Source organism: Phascolarctos cinereus, unplaced genomic scaffold (genome assembly GCF_003287225.1).
Source record: "Phascolarctos cinereus isolate Bilbo 61053 unplaced genomic scaffold, phaCin_HiC Scaffold_5;HRSCAF=322, whole genome shotgun sequence".
Lineage (NCBI taxonomy): Eukaryota > Metazoa > Chordata > Mammalia > Diprotodontia > Phascolarctidae > Phascolarctos > Phascolarctos cinereus.
In genome coordinates, this window is record NW_027555958.1 from 375,625,496 (window position 1) to 375,643,076 (window position 17,581).

At 41.0% G+C, this 17,581-nt stretch overlaps 1 protein-coding gene across 8 annotated transcripts; it reads right to left on the bottom strand.

Annotated features, from left to right (window-relative positions):
- Positions 1-2,351: 2,351 nt before the first annotated feature.
- DYRK3 (dual specificity tyrosine phosphorylation regulated kinase 3) lies at positions 2,352-17,274 on the bottom strand. Of its 8 annotated transcripts, none has more exons than XM_078156363.1 (5): positions 17,020-17,109; positions 15,882-15,949; positions 14,462-14,573; positions 13,468-13,519; positions 2,352-4,153 (listed from the first exon to the last, which is right to left on the bottom strand). In XM_078156363.1, the coding sequence occupies exons 3-5, from the start codon at positions 14,533-14,535 to the stop codon at positions 2,579-2,581; spliced, it is 1,701 nt and encodes a 566-aa protein (XP_078012489.1). In that variant the 5' UTR covers positions 14,536-14,573; positions 15,882-15,949; positions 17,020-17,109; the 3' UTR covers positions 2,352-2,578. The 8 variants fall into 8 exon arrangements, with proteins under 8 accessions (XP_078012489.1, XP_078012487.1, XP_078012491.1 ...); XM_078156361.1 differs by lacking the exon at positions 13,468-13,519 and adding an exon at positions 15,024-15,110; XM_078156365.1 differs by lacking the exon at positions 13,468-13,519.
- Between the last annotated feature and the right edge of the window lie 307 nt (positions 17,275-17,581).

Below are 17,581 nucleotides of genomic sequence, written 5' to 3' on the forward strand. Positions count from 1 at the left end.
ACTAAAAACCTACCACACAGAATACAGCTAGAAACTTGTTTCTCCCCATCATACCCATCCAAAAACCTCCTCAAAACCATCTGTACAATAACCAGCATGCTTTAAAACTGCCCACTCTCCTGCAATTTCCCAAATGCAATCAGCTCTTGGAACGCAGAAAGGCCAAGTCAAAATGACTGTACTCTGCGTCATTGTCTGGGCTGCAAAATTTGAACTAAAAGACACAGCGCTTCACCTTTCCAGAGCCTTCCAACATTTGTCTTCCTAGTCTTGTCAGCTCTGTTCCTATTAGCTTTTCCTTCCACTCGGGTGAGTTTCGATAATCCCAGAGCAAGTCAAAATATTCTGACACAGAAATCTCTCAATGGAAGGACACAACCTGGGCCCAGCAACTGCAGAAATTGCCAGCTGAACTTAAGTCCCTTTTAAATTAAAGCACAAAATTTCTGCAAGCTATGTCTTTTTTCCCCTAAAAAAGATATCAACAGTCTTTCAGAACTTGCTTAGAGTGTGCCTTCATCCTGATAACAGTTAACAGGGTGCCCTCAACTTATGCTATGTCTAGATAGTGAAGAAGCTTCCCAAACAAGCAGCCCAAGAAGCCAGAGAACTCAGCAGGAGGTACAATGATCTACAGGAGCTGGATGAGAAGTCTTCCTTCTGCAAACCAGAACTGGAGATAAGCAGTGTTTTTAACAGTGTTTGTGGTTTGTTTTTGAAAGGACCTTCTTAGCTGTGCTAGTCTCTCCTCAGTCACCAAAAAAGAACTAGATATTTATAAGGAAGTACCAGCCTCACTTTTACCATCTCTATTTTTTCCAAAGATCCATTCTGCTTTGGAGACTGAGGCCATGCTGAAGTATACTAAAGTTTAGAAAACTACCAAAGTAGCCTGACCCATAATAGGCACTTTACACGTGTTTGTTGATTACTGGGGCTTTCCCAAGGAAATCATGGATGTTTTCAGACCTGAACAGTATATTCATAAATTACACACACGACATTTTTCTTCCCTTGATCTATCAGAAACCCAGGATCATAGGATTTACAGCTAGAAGGGAATTTAGAAACCATCCATCCCAGGGCGCCCCCCCTCCGCCCCCATTGAATAAGGCAAGGAATTCCCTTCCAGGTAATTTACAGAGTTACAATTTATATAGAGAGCAATAGTGAAAAGATGGAAATGGATCATTATGAGAATCTATCCCAAAGAATCCAGCAGGCCATTGAATCTTTGTTCTAGGGATGGGTGTTAGTGGGACTAGGGACAGGAGAAAAGAAGGCAACAAGAAACCAGTGAATTATTTGAAAATTGTCCCTGCTTTTCCTCCAGGGCTAAGCAAGCCATTTGGCTAGCAGTGATTGTTATTTGCCACTGATAAAGAAGGTTGAGGTTTGGGGATATTGAAACTGACTCTTGTACAAATAAAAGCTCTCTGCTTCTCACGAAAATCTACCTTGAATCAAGGATATAACCTTAAATGACAGTTAAGGCAGGAATGGAGAGGAGAGATAAATGGGAAATGGTGGGTGCTGGAGGGCAGAGGATAATGGCAAAGCATTTATTTTGCATTCTTGGTTCTCTGACACTGGTTTTCTATTACTTAAATTGTTTGCGTACACATGATTTGGGTTTGGGGGAAAAAGTGTTGAAAGTTGGGGTAGAGAAGGGGAGCCAAAGGGAAGTATATTAAGAGGCAACTTAGTATACACAGAAGCCAAGTTAATGAACCTGAGTTTTAGTGCTGATTCTGCATCTAGCATTGTGGGTGACCATGGAACAACTGAGATGTCATGGGGCTGGGCTTCAGTTCTCAAATGAATCTTCAGGGTGATTTGAGAATGAGGAACAAAGGCTATTATGCCCTCTGAGCTTCTAGAAAACAAGTTAGAATCATAAGAAAAGAAGAAGTTGAATCCTAGGTACTGAGGAAAAAGAACAGGACCCACAGGACTTATCTCTCTTTTCCCTGTCATGAAGACCTGAAAACAACTTCTTGGGGCAAGAGATTTTTGGTTCTCCATATCATCCAACTGCCACCATATTCCTAAAGTCATCTCCACTCCTACTCTCACTCCTCACCAACAATCCAAAGGACAAACAAATATAATTCTGGACTGTGGAGCTTTCTAGTACAGGAATAACATTCATACTTCCAATTTTATCCTCTTTCTTAAGACGCTCCAAAATTTTGATTTCCTCAGCTGCTCACCAATGGAAAGAGATGTTACATTAGAATGGAGATCATAGCCAGGACACATTTTTCTATACACTTTGTCCCAGGAGTGGGGATTTTAATTCAATAAAATACACTAAAGTATATCTAAACTTATTGACCAAGAAAGTACACTGACCTATAAAAAGTAATTTAATAGGTGCTGAAATGTGGCTGAAACAAGGTGGTTAGATAATTAGCCCTTGAAAAGTTCATTTCCATACATACAAAAAAGTTTTGCCTTTAAAAAAGTCTTGTCCGCCAAACACAGGGGCTCCGAGGATGCTATATTTTCCAATTTGCAGGCTCTCAGGATGATTAAAAATATCATTTATGCATATTTTCACACAGATCACTCCCTACTAGCTGATAAGTTTGGGCAAGACACTGCACAGAGGTATACTGCCATTAGTTTCCGACATTAAATTAGCTTTAAGCTTGTTGGCTATTCCAGTGACTGGAGGCAATTTGGAACCCAATCCCTGCAAAGCATTCACAGGATTTACTATCCGTTTCCCTGATATTTTGTCTGTAGTGAGAGGTCTGGGCACAGGTTTACTAATCCAAGGGTGTCTTAAGGCCTGAGCTGGGGTCAGGCGGGCAGAGGGGTCCCAATGAAGACATCTTTTCAAGAACTCTATAAACAAGTAGTCATCACACCCTTTTAGCGCTGTTACCCAGTCTTTGCTGCCTGGGGGACCTCGCTTCTTACCCCTGCGTGAACGCCCTCCCACAAGGACTGCCCTCCCATCTGCCTGAGTAGTCACAGAACAATATCGAGGAAGACCCTTGGAGTTGATAAAGTACTTGGCACGCTTTGCTTGCTCGAGAAGTTTTGGAGGGGGCATCCCTAGAAGTTCCATTATACAAGCTAACTGGTCTCCCTCATCCTCTCCAGGGAAGAGAGGCTGTCCAGTCAAAAGTTCAGCTAGAATGCAGCCAAAGCTCCAAACATCAATAGGCATACTGTATCGACTTCCCAAGATGATCTCTGGTGCTCTGTAGAAACGAGACTGGATGTACGTGTAGAGTTTCTGGTACTCAAAACAGCTGGACCCAAAGTCAATTACCTTGGTTGCGCTGCGGCCATGCTGTTTTAGAAGAATGTTTTCTGGCTTCAGGTCACAGTGAATGATCTTGTTTCTGTGGAGACCATCCAGAGATTGCAAGATAGATTGAGCAAATTTGCGCACCAGCTGGACACTGAACCCCTGAAACTTGTTCTTTTTTATCAGCTCATAGAGGTCCATGCTTAGCAACTCAAAAGCCATACAGACGTGATTCCGGAATGTAAAGCTTTCTAGCATGTGAATAACGTTCATGCTGCCTGTTTTATCCTGTTTCTTAAGATGCTCTAAAATCTTGATTTCCTCAGCTGCTTGTCGATGAAAGCGCTTTTCATTGCGAACCATCTTCAGGGCGACATACTGGTGAAGTTTGTGGTCATAGACTCGAGCTACCTGCCCAAAGCTGCCTTTGCCAATAATTTTCAACACCTCGTACCTATAAGCCAAGTGGTCTCGAGGTACGTGGATGTAGCCTCCCTCAGCATCATCATATCCCCCGTTGTTGGGGCCACCCATGACGCCATGCCTTTTCTTAGCATTTGGACCCACAAAATAAACTTCAGGATAATTGATGATTTCTAGCTTCTCATAAGGAGTCAGGTGATGCTTATACTGCTTTAGTGCTTGTTCAGGAGTCAGAGGTACCACTTTTAGCCCTTTGGATGAGCTACCAGATTTGACAGTGTTCAAACTGTCTGAACTTTTACCCTGAGAAATGGTGGAAGGATACTTTTCAGAGGTATTTGTTCCTATGGATTGAAAAGTACTGGTTCTTCTGTTGCCAAATTCCTGAAACAGCTGTTCCACCTTAATGTCACCTCCATTTGGGATTGGTTGAGTGTGGCTGGTTGTTAGCTTTTCAGTAGTAATCTAGAAAGAAGAAGAAGATATATGAGACTTAAAAGGCCACAGAAAAAAAAATGTGAAACTACTCAGAAAGAAAATGAACCATACAAAAATTCCATAAACTCTTAAATTTAGTAATGCCCTTTATTAAACTTAAAATGACCCAAAAAGGAGAAAGAAAATTGAACTAGAGACCTCTAGACTAGGCATCAGGAAATCAGTATTATTGGTCCTGACTTCACAATAGCTTGTTTTTAGACCTTAGTCCCTTAATATCTCAGTGTCTAAGATTCCCAAGATCATACAATGGGGATGTTGCATCAAGTCCAAACTTTTCTCTCTGGTTTTTTAGGGTCTTCCCTACTCTGTCTTTACCTTATCTATCCAAGATTATATCCCTCTACTCCCCAATATGAAACATTTGCTTCCATCAGGTTAGTCTCCTAAAAGTCCCCTACATATGCCATGTTTGTTCTTGTCTGTGTACTGTTGCTCATGCTGGAAATGTTCTCTCTCCTCCCCACCCAAATCTCACCAGCTTTCAAAGGCTGGCTCAAGTCTCACCACCTCCATTGGACTCTCTGAGGCTACTCCAAACTCAGAATGCCCTCCTCTTTCTTTGATCTGTGCAACTTGTAATCTATACCACAAAATTTAATGCAAAGGGTTTTCTATTGTTTGCTAACCATGTTTGCATCCATGTGCGTATGTCATGTAATTTTTGTCTAAAAACATTCATCACATGGTGGTCAACTTTCTGGAAATAATCCTCTGCACTAAACAGGCTGCTTCTCAGAGAACAGACAGATAGCAGAGAATAGTTTAAAATAGAAGTGACCATCTCTTGCTATGGATGGAGTGTACAATGTATTAGTAAGAAGATATCTGGAGTCTTGCAAATCTAGTCAAAACAGCTGTAAACTAAAAAGAAAGGGAAAGGGAAAGAGCTGCCCAAGAAAAGAGTTACAACATAGGAAGGAAAATACAAAGAGTAACACCCAGAGAGGTGGCCAAAGCCAAGAAGCAGTTAAATTCATCACCTCAGATATCTCCAGACAAATACAAAAAAGGATGAGTAATAAGGAAGATGAACTAGCAATCCATCCAAATGAATTCAGACAAATATGACCTCAGAGGTTTCACACTTAGTGGGGTGAGAGATCCATGACTGAAAAAGAGCCTGGAGGGATATAGTTTATTCAGAAGGAACAGCATAAGTTTGGAGGCTGGGAAGAGTAGGTCTGGATATTAAGAAATACTCATGTGAGAAAATTCAGGAACCAGAGGGGAAGGCAGCATGGTGTAGAAAATTTGGGTGAAGATCAACAAAGCAAAAACAGAAAAAAAACATTGTCATTGAAGTATATACTACTGAGCACCTGGCCAGAAAGGAGAGTTGAGGAAAAGATCACAAGCATAGCATGGAAGTATCATCATAGTTGTGATGGGGGACTTTAGTTATCCCATCTTCCAATGCTCTCTTTCTCTGCCCAGATCAGAAAAGCTGATATGCTTGAAGGATAACTCAGTTCTTCAGAAGGTAGAGGAATTGATTACTGGATTGGGAATGATTGGAACCTTGTGGGGGAAATGACCATTTCATCTTGAAATTGGTGATATAGAAGAAGAGAAAAGCTAGATGTAATCTGATGTGCATTCTAGATTTTAGGAAAGCAGACTTCAAGGAGTTAGAGGAAGTGTAAATTAGATTACATAAGGTTAAAATCACTAAGAGAGGTAAACTCAAGCTAGGCTTCAGAATGAAATTTTGAAGACACACAGAGAAATACTACTGATAAGAAAGAAAAGGCAAAGTTGTCTAAAGAGGAGATTCACTGACCAACATGGGTTTTTAAAGGATATGTACAGAAATCAGAGGCAAAGGCAAATTATAAGAATTTTTTTGACCCAGACTTGAAATTTCATTAGTTTAGGGAACTCCTGGTGTGTGAACTCCCTCCACACTGATGGATGGATGGATTATACAAATTTAGAGCCCATGCTGTTATAGGTACTATAACTTGGAACAAGCTAAGCCTGGACAGCAAAGATAAGGACAACAACTAAGGTAGGAGACTTAATTTTTTTTAAACTATATAATGAGGAAAAGAGGATCAAAGAAGGGGGAAATTTGCTCCTAAAGGTGAATGATTTGATGGTAAGTGATAAAAGTGAATGTAGAGCTGTTCAATCCTTATTTTGCAGTTTAATCTGCTGAAGAGAAGCATCTTTAGACTGGAAAGAAGAGAACAAAAGTGGATAATAGGTGGCACAGTTGATAGGGTGCTGGGCCTGGGAGTCAGAAAGATTCATCTTCATGAATTCAAATCTAGTCACTTAACCCTGTTTGCCTCAGTTTTCTCATCTGTAAAATGAGCTGGAGAAGGAAATGACAAATCACTCCAGTATCTTTGCCAAGAAAACTCCAAATGAGGTCACAAAGAGTCAGACACAACTAAAACAACTTAACAAAGACAAAACACAATAAGAGATAGGAAGAAATCACCTAGCTGCTCTTGAGGCAGCTAAAAGGCACAGCACAAGTGTCTTGGACTTGGATTCAGGAAGACCTGAGTTCCAATCCAGCCTCAGACACTTACTAGCTATGTGACCCTTGCATACAGAGTCACACAGCTCTCTCATCCTCAGTTTCCTCATCTGTAAATGGAGAGAATAATAGCACTTGCTTCATAGGGTTATTATGAGGATCAAAAGAGATAATACTAACAAAAGAGAGAGAGGGGGAGACCTTAGAAAGTTCTTTAAATACTTTAAAGCACTGTATAAATGTTAGTTCTTATTCTTCTTCTTATTATTATTATTGTTTTCACTCATGAGTTCAAGTCACCAATAAACTGCACTTGGCAGTTGTGATTGCTTAGCCACTCTCAGTGAGCTTTAGAAGATCCTGGAGAATGGGAGAGGTCCTGTCAGGTTGGAGAAGGGCAAAGACTACTCCAATTGTCAATAAAGGGAAGAGAAAGGAGTCTACAAATTATGGAACAGTGGCCTTGACTTGGATTCCTGGCAAAATTCTAGAATTTATTATTAAAGAACTGGTTAGTGCATATCTAGCCATGGAAACAATGATCACAACTATTTAGAGTGAATGGTTTTATCAAGAACAAGTCACGGCTGACTAACCCAACTTCCTCTTTTGACAGTGTCACAAAATTGAGAGAGCAGGAAGATGCTGTAGATATATTTTACTTATATTAAATAAAATTTGTGACAAAATGTCTCATGCTGTTCTTGTGAAAAAGATAGAGAGATGTGGGCCAGATAACAGTATACTTTGGGATCTGGAATTCATGGAATGGCCAGACCCAAAGAACAGTCATTAATCATTTAATGTCAGCTTGGGAAGTGGTCTCTAGTGCAGTGCCCTTGAAATCTGTGCTATATAACATTGCTGAATCAGGAATTTGGATGAAGCCTTTATATAAGGCTATAAAAGCTATGAAAGTATAACTATAATTTTCAAGTGTGTAGGTGACACAAAGCTGAAAGACAGCAAATACACAGGATGACAGAATCCAAAAATAAGTATCTCAACAAGCTAGTATATAAAGCTGAATCTAGTCAAATGAAATTTAATATAGACAATGCAGATTACATTTGGATAATTACATTTGGATTCAAAAGAATACATTTCACAATTACAAAATGGAGAAAGTGTGGCTACATAGCAGTGTATCTGAGAGAGACCTAGAGGTTTGGAGGCCTACTTGGCTTGGTGGAAAAACCACTGGATTTAGATTTGGGACCAGGACTCCCAGCCTTGCCATGGTGGTCTTGAGCAAGTTACTCAGCCCCTCAAGGCCTCAATTTGCTCAGTCTGTCAGTTTGCCAGGCATTATGCTAAGCATCGGTGATACAAAGAAATGCAAAACAAGCAAAAAAAAAAGGAAGTGGTTGGGCAAGGTGACCTTAAGGTCCCTTCCAGCTTTAAATCCACGATCCCACAAACAATATAGATGACTGCCACAAAAGCTCACTCAACCTTGGGCTGCACTGAGGGACCCAGCAAATAGAAACACTGAGATGTATCGAGTACTATGTCCAGTTCTAGGCAACCATTTTAGCAAGAACATTAGTAAGCTAAAGAGCATTCAGAGGAAGGCCACTGGGATGGTGAAAGACTTCCAAATCATACAATATGATGTTTCCCATGGAGAAAAGAAGACTTAGGGAGGAGATGATAATTTTCTTCAAGTATGCAAGGGGCCATCACATTGAAAGATCAGACATGTTCTGCCTGACCCCAGAGGGTGCAGGTTACAAAAGGGTAAGTGCAGGCTCCACATAAGAACAGAAACGCCCCATCAAGCCATTCCAAAGAGGATCAGGCGGCCTGAGAGACAGACCATGAGCTCCCATCACTGCAAGTCTCCCAGCAGAGGCTAGGGAACTACTACATAGACTACACAGAGGAGTATTGTTCAGGTAAGGGGGGGAGGACTCAGTGGGCGCTGACAATCCTTCCAAATGAGAGACTGTCATTTTCTGTTATCTGGCTCACACCCAAAGCCCTCCTAGCCTGCCAGAGCTTGCTCCACCTCCATGGAGCACCTGAATTCAGGTTCCCTTCCAGCACCAGAATGAGGTACCACAATGGGCTTCTACACAGGCAAAATTAGAGTCATTCAAAGGGCAAGAGAAAGCTACGCAGCGTATCCTCTAGGTTCAGAGGTTCTCAATCTGAACACCAGCACCTCGACTATGTATGGGACCCAGAATGGTTACTAACCCTCAATGGGACTGCTCTTCTCATCTGTGATATGGGGATTATAGGATCTGAACTACTGACATCTGAGGTGCTGTTGAGCCTAAAATCTACAATCTTATGGCACACATCATGAATGTGGTACATTGGTACTGAGTAGATGGTAAAAGAATGAAATGAAAACACCCCGTGAGCTGGGTGGATCCTCCAGAACAGATTTGTGGAAAGACATGGAAAAGAATTGCATAGAATATGATGAAGAACAGCTGTAATCCGCATCAGTGGAGCCAACACTAGCACACATTAAATCATAAATTGATAAAAATAGCAAACTAAAGTACTTGCATATTTTGCCTTCCCTGTTGGATTGTAAGCTCCTTGATGGTAAGAATGATATCAAAATATCTTGTGTTTTCTCCACAGCATCCAGCAAATTGCTAGCCACATAATAAGTGCTCAATAAATATTAGTTGACTGAATCTACAAATTAGAGATGGTTCCAGTTATTCATTGCTATTTCTATGCAATTCAATAATAAGTTTCTGGTAGAAAAGATGTTTTTACAAAAAGCTCTATGAGGCATCAAACCTCACAAAACTCAAAACAGATCAATAAAACAGACATTTTCCCTCTAAAAATCCCAACACGATCTAGTCTCCATTGTGTTATATTTTATTTATTTATTTGGTGATAAGCAGTGATTTTTTTTTGTGAGGCAATCGGGGTTAAGTGACTTGTCCAGGGTCACACAGCTAGTGAGTGTTATGTGTCTGAGGCCAAACTTGAACTCAGGTCCTCCTGACTCCAGGGCCAGTGCTCTATCCACTGTGCCACCTAGCTACTCCAATAAGCAGTGATTCTTCAGAGGAAAGCTCCTCTGACTTTGTCACAGGTAGAAAGATTACTCAAAGGGAATGTTAAAGTTAGAGGTTGAAAAAGAAAAATTAAAAAGCAACAGTCAAGAATCATTTGTATGAATGATGTAGAAAAGGTTAAGAACAGAACAGAAAAAGGGAAAGAAGAGATTTAAAACCCTGGGATATCTCAAAAGAGTTATTCTCAGTACATTTTAAGGAATTGGAGCCCTAATCATAATATGGCCAATTTTATACCTTCTAGAAGCAGAAGTAGATCATGTTTTGCTTGTTTGCCTATTTGGCAGATTACTTTAGATCAGGTTTTTAACCCAAAGTCCACAGACACCCCACTCAGTCTGTGAGTTTGTTTTTTATTTGTAAAAAGTATTTTGATAACTGTATTTTAACATATTAGTTTCCTTTGTTATTCTATATATTTTGTTTTAGGCATTAAAAAAAACCTTCCAAGAAGGGGTCTGTAGGCTTTATCAAAACGTTAAAGGAGTCCATGAACCAAACAATGTTAAGGATGAACCCTTGATTTTGATGAAGGCAATGGCCCTGAGCCAGAGTTCTGGTCTCTAGATTCCATAAGTAATGTGATAATCATCATAAGATGATAATCCAAAAAGGCTATACCTTTAGAAAATGGAATTTAATCATAACCTCAGCAAAAAAGCCATTGGTATTCAAAATGGCCTAGCTTGTTGTAAATCAAATCAAATCCAGCCTAAGAAAACACATGAAGGGAAAAAAAAAAAGATGGATGAAGTGCAGCTTTAAATAACTGGTTGCAGATTGCAGACAGCTTCCTCAAATAATACTCCGGGTAAGGGCTATTAATTAATCCTTGGCTACTTCTAGGTCACCAATGTCTCAAGTTGCCAAAAAAAAAAAAAAAAGAAAAGAAAAGTGTTACACTCTCTTAAGCAACATCAGAGCAGTCATTACAAATGTGGCCACAGACATTTCCCATTTTGGCCTTTAGTTTTAAAATAAAAAGGTGAGATAGGAGCCCATCTCAGCCCTTGGTTCCAAAATTATGGTTTAGCAGCGATATTAATAGAACTACAGACACTAAACAATGAACCCAAATACATAATTGCTAGATTGTATTAGTAAACAGTGTATCCACTCAGTAAGTTTAGAAAGCCACATAAGTATTTCTACTGGTAGGGGTAGTAAAAGTCTGTTTCCTCCTCTGTACAACTAAGGGGCTTGAACTAAACGATCTCTTTCAGGTCTAAAATTCTGGTGTTCTATTCTAGGCCTATATTATGCTGAACTATAGAAAGAACTTGCCTATTTTTCATGAGCTTCATTAAAACTGAGATCTACTTATTAATGGTAAAAATATTTGTATGCATTTCAATCATTACTTCTTACATTCTTCATCTTAGTGTTTCTGTTTACTTATCTTTGGAAGTTTCAGTGTTCACTCTTAGCAAAATGGAGAAGCTGTCAAAGCCTGTCTTCGGTAGTACCCTCTAGTCTCCATTTCAGTATCCCTTACCTCCTCCTTCTCTATGCACCACCTAGCACCCAACACTCTTACACTACTCCCAGCCCACAGCTAACAAGGGTGCCCCCATCTAGGGAAGTTATCCAAGTTAATGTGCTACCTCTCTATTTTAATAGAGAACCAATGCCCTTTGCTGCAGGTCTGCGGCCATTTCTGTTGTATCCAACTCTCTGTGACCGCATTTGGGGTTTTCTTGGCAGAGAGCCTGGAGTAGTTTGCCATTTCCTTCTCCAGCCCATTTTACAGATGAGGAAACAGAAGCAATCAGGGTGAAGTGACTTGCCTGGGGTCACACAGCTAGTAAGTGTCTGAGGCCAGATCTGAACTGACAAAGATGAGTCAGCCTGACTTCAGGCCCAGCACCCCATCCACTGCGCCACCTAGCTGCACCACCCTACCCCAAAACAATAAACCTCAAATTGTAGAATTTGAGTCAACAACAACTAGGCTGGTGGGAGAAGACAGTTGGGGATGGGCACATGCTGCATGCGCCCTTTACCTCATATATCTATACATAAAAAGCTCATTTTGAAAGGCTTCCTTTATGTTCATTACAACAATGCATCTCAGATGCAGAGCACTGGGAAGGACAGATGAATCTTCAAGTAAAAGATTCTGTTTCCATAGAAATACAAAATCAAGATAGAGGATATTATTTCAAAGGAATTGAAAAATTCCCACCAATGTCTGTGAAAGTTTTCATCGAAGACATGAAGTTAGGGAATTTTTTCCAAGTGGGGGGGGGATCCTTCCAATGGATGCTTTCCTTTTGTGCAACTAATACAAATTTTGTCTCATATAAATAAGGAATTAAGTGCCCTATGCTATAAATAAAATCTTTCCATTGTTCTAGAGAAAATCTTCCACTGTGCACTCAGCATATTAGACTATAAACTAGCTATGGAACATTATACATTTCTATTCTAGGGCTGGTCACAGTGACATGGCAATTTGTATCTGATTCTAAATATACCCAACTACTACAGATGTTAAACCAAACATAGCCAATCCACCTCAAGTGTGACCAGGTAACACATCATATTTATAATTATTGAGAGAATGTATATATTAAATGTTCTTAAATGACAAAATTTAATTGGAGGAAGGGGATAGGGATAGCAGCTAGATGAAGCAGTGGATAGAGCACAGGACTTGGAAACAGGAAGACCAGATTTCCTATCCTGCCTCAGATAGTTATTAGCTATGTAGCCCTGCTTCAGTCAGCTAACTTCTCTCAGCCTTACTTTACTCATCTGTTAGATCAGGAAATAAATAGCACCTAACTGACCATGGTTGTTATGAGAATCAAACAGAACCAAAATGGAAAGAGCTTTGCAAACCCCAAAGCGGTATATAAATGCTAGTTATTATTATTGTGCTCAAAAGAGGATTTTATTTTACATCATTCTTTGTAGCCAGCTATGAAGTTCACCCATCTCTCTCATCCTTTTAGTTACTGCTGTGTTGTTCAGTAATTTTTCAGCTATTGTCACTCTTTGTGACCCCATTTGGGGTTATCTTGGCAAAGATGCTGGAGTGGTCTACCATTTGCTTCTCCAACTCATTTTACAGATAAGGAAACTAAGAAAAACAGGGTTAAGTGATTTGCCCAGGCTCACACAGCTAGTAAGGTCTGAAGCTAGATTTGAACTCAGGAAGATGAGTCTTCTACTCCATCTACTTAGGCACCTAGCTGTCTACAATCCTTCAGTAACATATATACATAAATATATGTCTATGCACACACATATATACATATATCATATATGTATATACATTACATAGCTGTAAAGTAAGAATTTTAAATCTACAATCAAATCTAAAAAATGTTGAGACTAGAATGTAGACTAGAATTAGTAGACAAAAATTTAATAGCATACTGAGTACAAAGTGACAGGAATTAAATACCTTTTGCATTGTTAGCAGTATGGCTCTATTAGGCTAATGCAGAGTGGCTGCTTAAACTAGAATACAAATGAACTTCCCTTTGAGTCAGATGACTGACAAAGTAATCCACTTCTAAAAGTAGTTTGCTTTTTTCACTCAGTTTCCCTGAGAAACCCCATATGGTGGTTTTGAGCAATTAAGAGATCTGATGGCTATCTGAAGGGGTATGGTGGTTATAGAACTGTTAAGAGGTTTTTACGTGCCCAGGAAGCAAACCACTGTATGCTGTGAATGGGAAGGAAATGATACTGTACTTCAGAAAAGAGATAAAAATAGAATGACTGGCCTTCCAAATGTCTGGCCTTATGTTCTTGGCACATGCTTCAAATATTATGCATCTAGAAAGTAACAAGAAAAAAAGGATGATTCCACACTGGCTTCCCATTAAACAGAGCAAAATCTGAACAATGCTTAAGGAGGAGAATGAAGATGAGTGATTTTCCTTTCTCATAAAAACCTCCTTAGGTATTAAAACAGAAAAGCATAAATGAGAACTATCACATATAATCAACTCAATTGTTCACAATGTTATAACCACAGTAAATTTATTAAGTACCAGACAGCTTTCCTAACACCTAGCTTACACGGGGCCACTAGTCTTACTTAAGTACAATTAGCAGATAAATTCACTTCCCTCAAAAAAAAGCAATCCAATGCCAAATGAGCTTTGGAGTAGCTAGTGTAGAGAATAGAGAGCCAACCTCAAAACCAAGTAGTCCTAGGTTCAAGTTCCACTTCATACGGGCTATATGATGCTGGGCAAGTCATTCTGGGACACTCCAACACTGCATTGGTAGAGGGAAGTTTGTAACATGGGATTTCCCCATATCACTAAATCACAGTTCTAGTTCCTAACTTGATGTCATCAAGCATCTGTAAGTACTTCTAATATCTTGTAGAGGAAAACTAGCAGAGAGAGGAAAGCACAAAACTTATCAATGGTTTTCATAAAAGGATCTTTTGTAGTCATATAATTTGAAAATAAATACCACCTACTTAAAAGTAGCACACTGGTTTATTTTTTTTCCCCTAGTGATTTATATTTATTGCAGTAATCAAGATGGAAATTGGGGTTTGTTCCAAAAATCATTCTGTAACATTTACACAGGAGCCATAGTAAGGGGGTGGTGGGAATGAGGACATAAGTGTTTTGAGAAACAGGATCAGAGGGTATATTGTGGTCCATGACAAAGCAAATGACAAAGTCTTCAGAAGGTCTAGTAATGCTTCCTTCTTAACAAACCAATTAGTAGAGTACAAAGAATAGCTAAATTACTTACGTATAATCTTCTAGGTAGAGCTGGTTCAGAAGGGTTGCAGGCTGTATTTGGGCCAGGTGGACATTTAGTTTCATCTAACATCATGAAGGTATCATACACACCATCTCCCAACCTATTTGAAAACATTAGGTAGACATGAGTCGGAAACAGTCATCCTGATTGGCATTCCCCCTCCCCCCCCAAAAAGGTTTTAATGTTAACTATGTTTCCAAGGAACTGTTCAGATAGCTACAGTAAGAACTCCTTGACATCAAATACAATTAACAATGATTAACTGAAATAATCTAGCAGAGCAATTTTCTTTTCTTTTCCTCTTTTTTTAATTTAAATTATTTCATTTCTGTACCTATATTTTAAAATTAACAGCTCACACAGGTCTCATTTTTCAAATAACATATAACATTTTTCTTTGGTAAGTTATACAAACTGTTTAGTGAAAAGCTTTTCTTCCACACCGCTTCAAAATTGAGGTTAGTTTAGACCTAAAGTTAAAAACCTCATCCTAGAAACTAAGGAAGATGGAAAAGAACACTGGAAGCAGAATCATTGGATTCTAATCTACCTCTGATTGTGCTTCTTTGGAGTAGTCATCACCCTGGGCCTCAGATTCTTCCTCTAGAAAATGAGAAGGGCAATTCCTTCCCACTCCCTGCCTCACAGGGATAAAAAAAAAATAAGGTTACAGATACCAAGCTAATTGGAGTGAATAAGTCACAAAATGTATCAAGCTTTCACATTTTTTTTCCCACTTCACTTTCTGGCAGAGGAACAACATTAATGAACAAAGACATCTACAGAAATGACTATATGAATAGCCTAGAGAAGCAAAGGACTTGGTTAATCCACTGGTTAACATGTTTATCTGCTACTAAGAATTTAGATTTTTTTAAGCATTTGCATTTGGTACATTTTGCCACATTATTTTTCCTACTGATAGGCCACAGTACCAAGGATTTCTGTACTATTTCGATTTTTTTTCAAACAGCCAAGTAATAAAAAAAAAAGTTTTTAAGGCAAAACATTTAATAAGTCACATAACTGAATTACTCACAGGCACCGAAATAATATAACCATATATCATGATAAGAGTACATTGATAACTATGTTACAGAGGAAGGGGGAAAATGTCTTTTTTTTTATGCACTGTTTTGCATAACCAATTCTAGCCCTGGAGTTTAGAGGCTATTTGCAAATTGCCTTTGGGGAAATGGTTTAAAATACCAGCAAAAAACTTTAAAAAGATTTTTTTTATATTATGGCCTCCTTGGGCAAATGTGGTATATTTGGACTAATCTATATGTTTAATCGAATTTTGTTTCATTGGCAAGGGCTAAGAATTCTAGACTGCCTGACACTTTGCCAATGGGCTGCAGAAAACATGCTAGAGACAGTACAGAGAAAAAGAAAGACACTTAAAGACCTGAATCATTGGGTAATATCTGTGTGACCTTGGTCCACTTGACTCCTCTGTGGCCTCAGTCTCCTAATCTGTAAAATGAAAAGGGACTAGATAGTCCAAAAGGTCTCCTCCTGCTTTAAATCCTATGGTTTCCTAATAGCATCAAAAAGCATCTGATTATATAAATAGCAGAGGAAACAGAAGATAGGAATGTCCCCCAAAACATTAAGGGAAGGGGGCAAAGAATTAGAAAAAGAGAAACTATAAAAAGTCTTACTGGGGCATCTTACCTATTCCAAAACCAGACCACACCCCACTGTGCAAATCCCCAAGTGTTCAGTCCTGTTTTTATCTCCCATGACCAACAGGGATTCTCTGAAGGAATTCTGCTCCCCAGCTTCCCTAGTTAGCAAATGGCTTGGCTTTTCAGTTTTCCTCGGCTTATGCCTCCCAATCTAGCTCCTCTTTCAGGATAACCCCTCCTTCTCTTTCCCCTCCTAGGCTCTACTCCAACTCTCTCTTCTTGGGTGGCAGAAGGCAGAAGGAGGGAACCTACAACTGGGAGCAGGGGGTGGAGGTTGCAAACACCTCCCCAGAAAGCTCACAAAGCTTTAACAAGTTCCCTCTCTCCTCTTCTGGGGTGTCTGGGTGATGTCTACCAAACCTAATCCCCATCTGCTCCCCGTCGGGGTCCCCTTTCCCAAACCCAGCCCTCATTTTTGCTTGGCCACCCCTACTCCAAGCCCAGAGCCCTCTCGATCTCCTGCAATGCTCTTCCCTACAGCTGGACCTCGATCCTCTGCAGGAGTGCCCCTCCCCAAACCCAGTCCCCCTTTTTCCTGCTGGTCCCCCTTCCTCATGCCAATTTCCCCCTCCCCACCTCCTGGGATGCCCTTTCCCCATTGCTAGGTCCCACTTTTCTACTGGGTCGTCTTCCCCAAACCCAGTTCCCCCTCTTTGTGCTACCCCTCTTCTTCCACCCACCCCCACCTCATCTCCTGGGGGCTAGTCTCTTCTGCTGGTGTCCCTTTACGCCCCCTTTCTGTTGCCCCTTTTCCCTGCGGCTCGCTTCCTCTCTGCTGGGGTCCCCTTCCTCCTTTTCCTGCTGCGCCCCTCCCCCCAGCTCCGCCGAGCCCCGGCCCCACGCGCGCGCCCCTACCTCCGAGGTTCCGGGGCTCGCGGCGGCCCCACATCCTTCCTGCCCGGCCCGCGGGCAGCGCCGCCCATCGCGCGGCCCGGGACCCCTCCACGGCGAAGGGAGAAGGGGGCCTGGGAAGGACTGGCCGAGGCCGCCAGCGGTGGCGGGGATGGCCTGGGGGCCCGGCCCAGCCCTACCCAGAGCTGCTTCCCCGGGAGCCCCGGCCACACACCACCGCTCCCGCCAGCGCCCGCACACGTCTCCTCCCTCCTTCCCCGCCCGCCCTCCCCGGGGCCGGGCGGGAGCCTCTGAGGGGAGGAGGAGGCGGGGATAGCGGCCCGGTTACCGAGGCAACAAGACACGCCCCTGGGAACATCTCTCATGGCCGACGTAATGACGCACGGCGGGAGGGGCGGGCCTCGAAAGCATCTGGTTTCCCTTTGACACTCTGCAGGCTCTACCTGCCCATTGCTTGGTACTCTCTCCCCGCGGTCGTTGCTTCCGAATTTGAATTTGAAAATGGAAACTGGGAGAAGGAAGGCCAAAGGGAAGAGGAGTATTGAAAGGAATAAAACGATTAGGT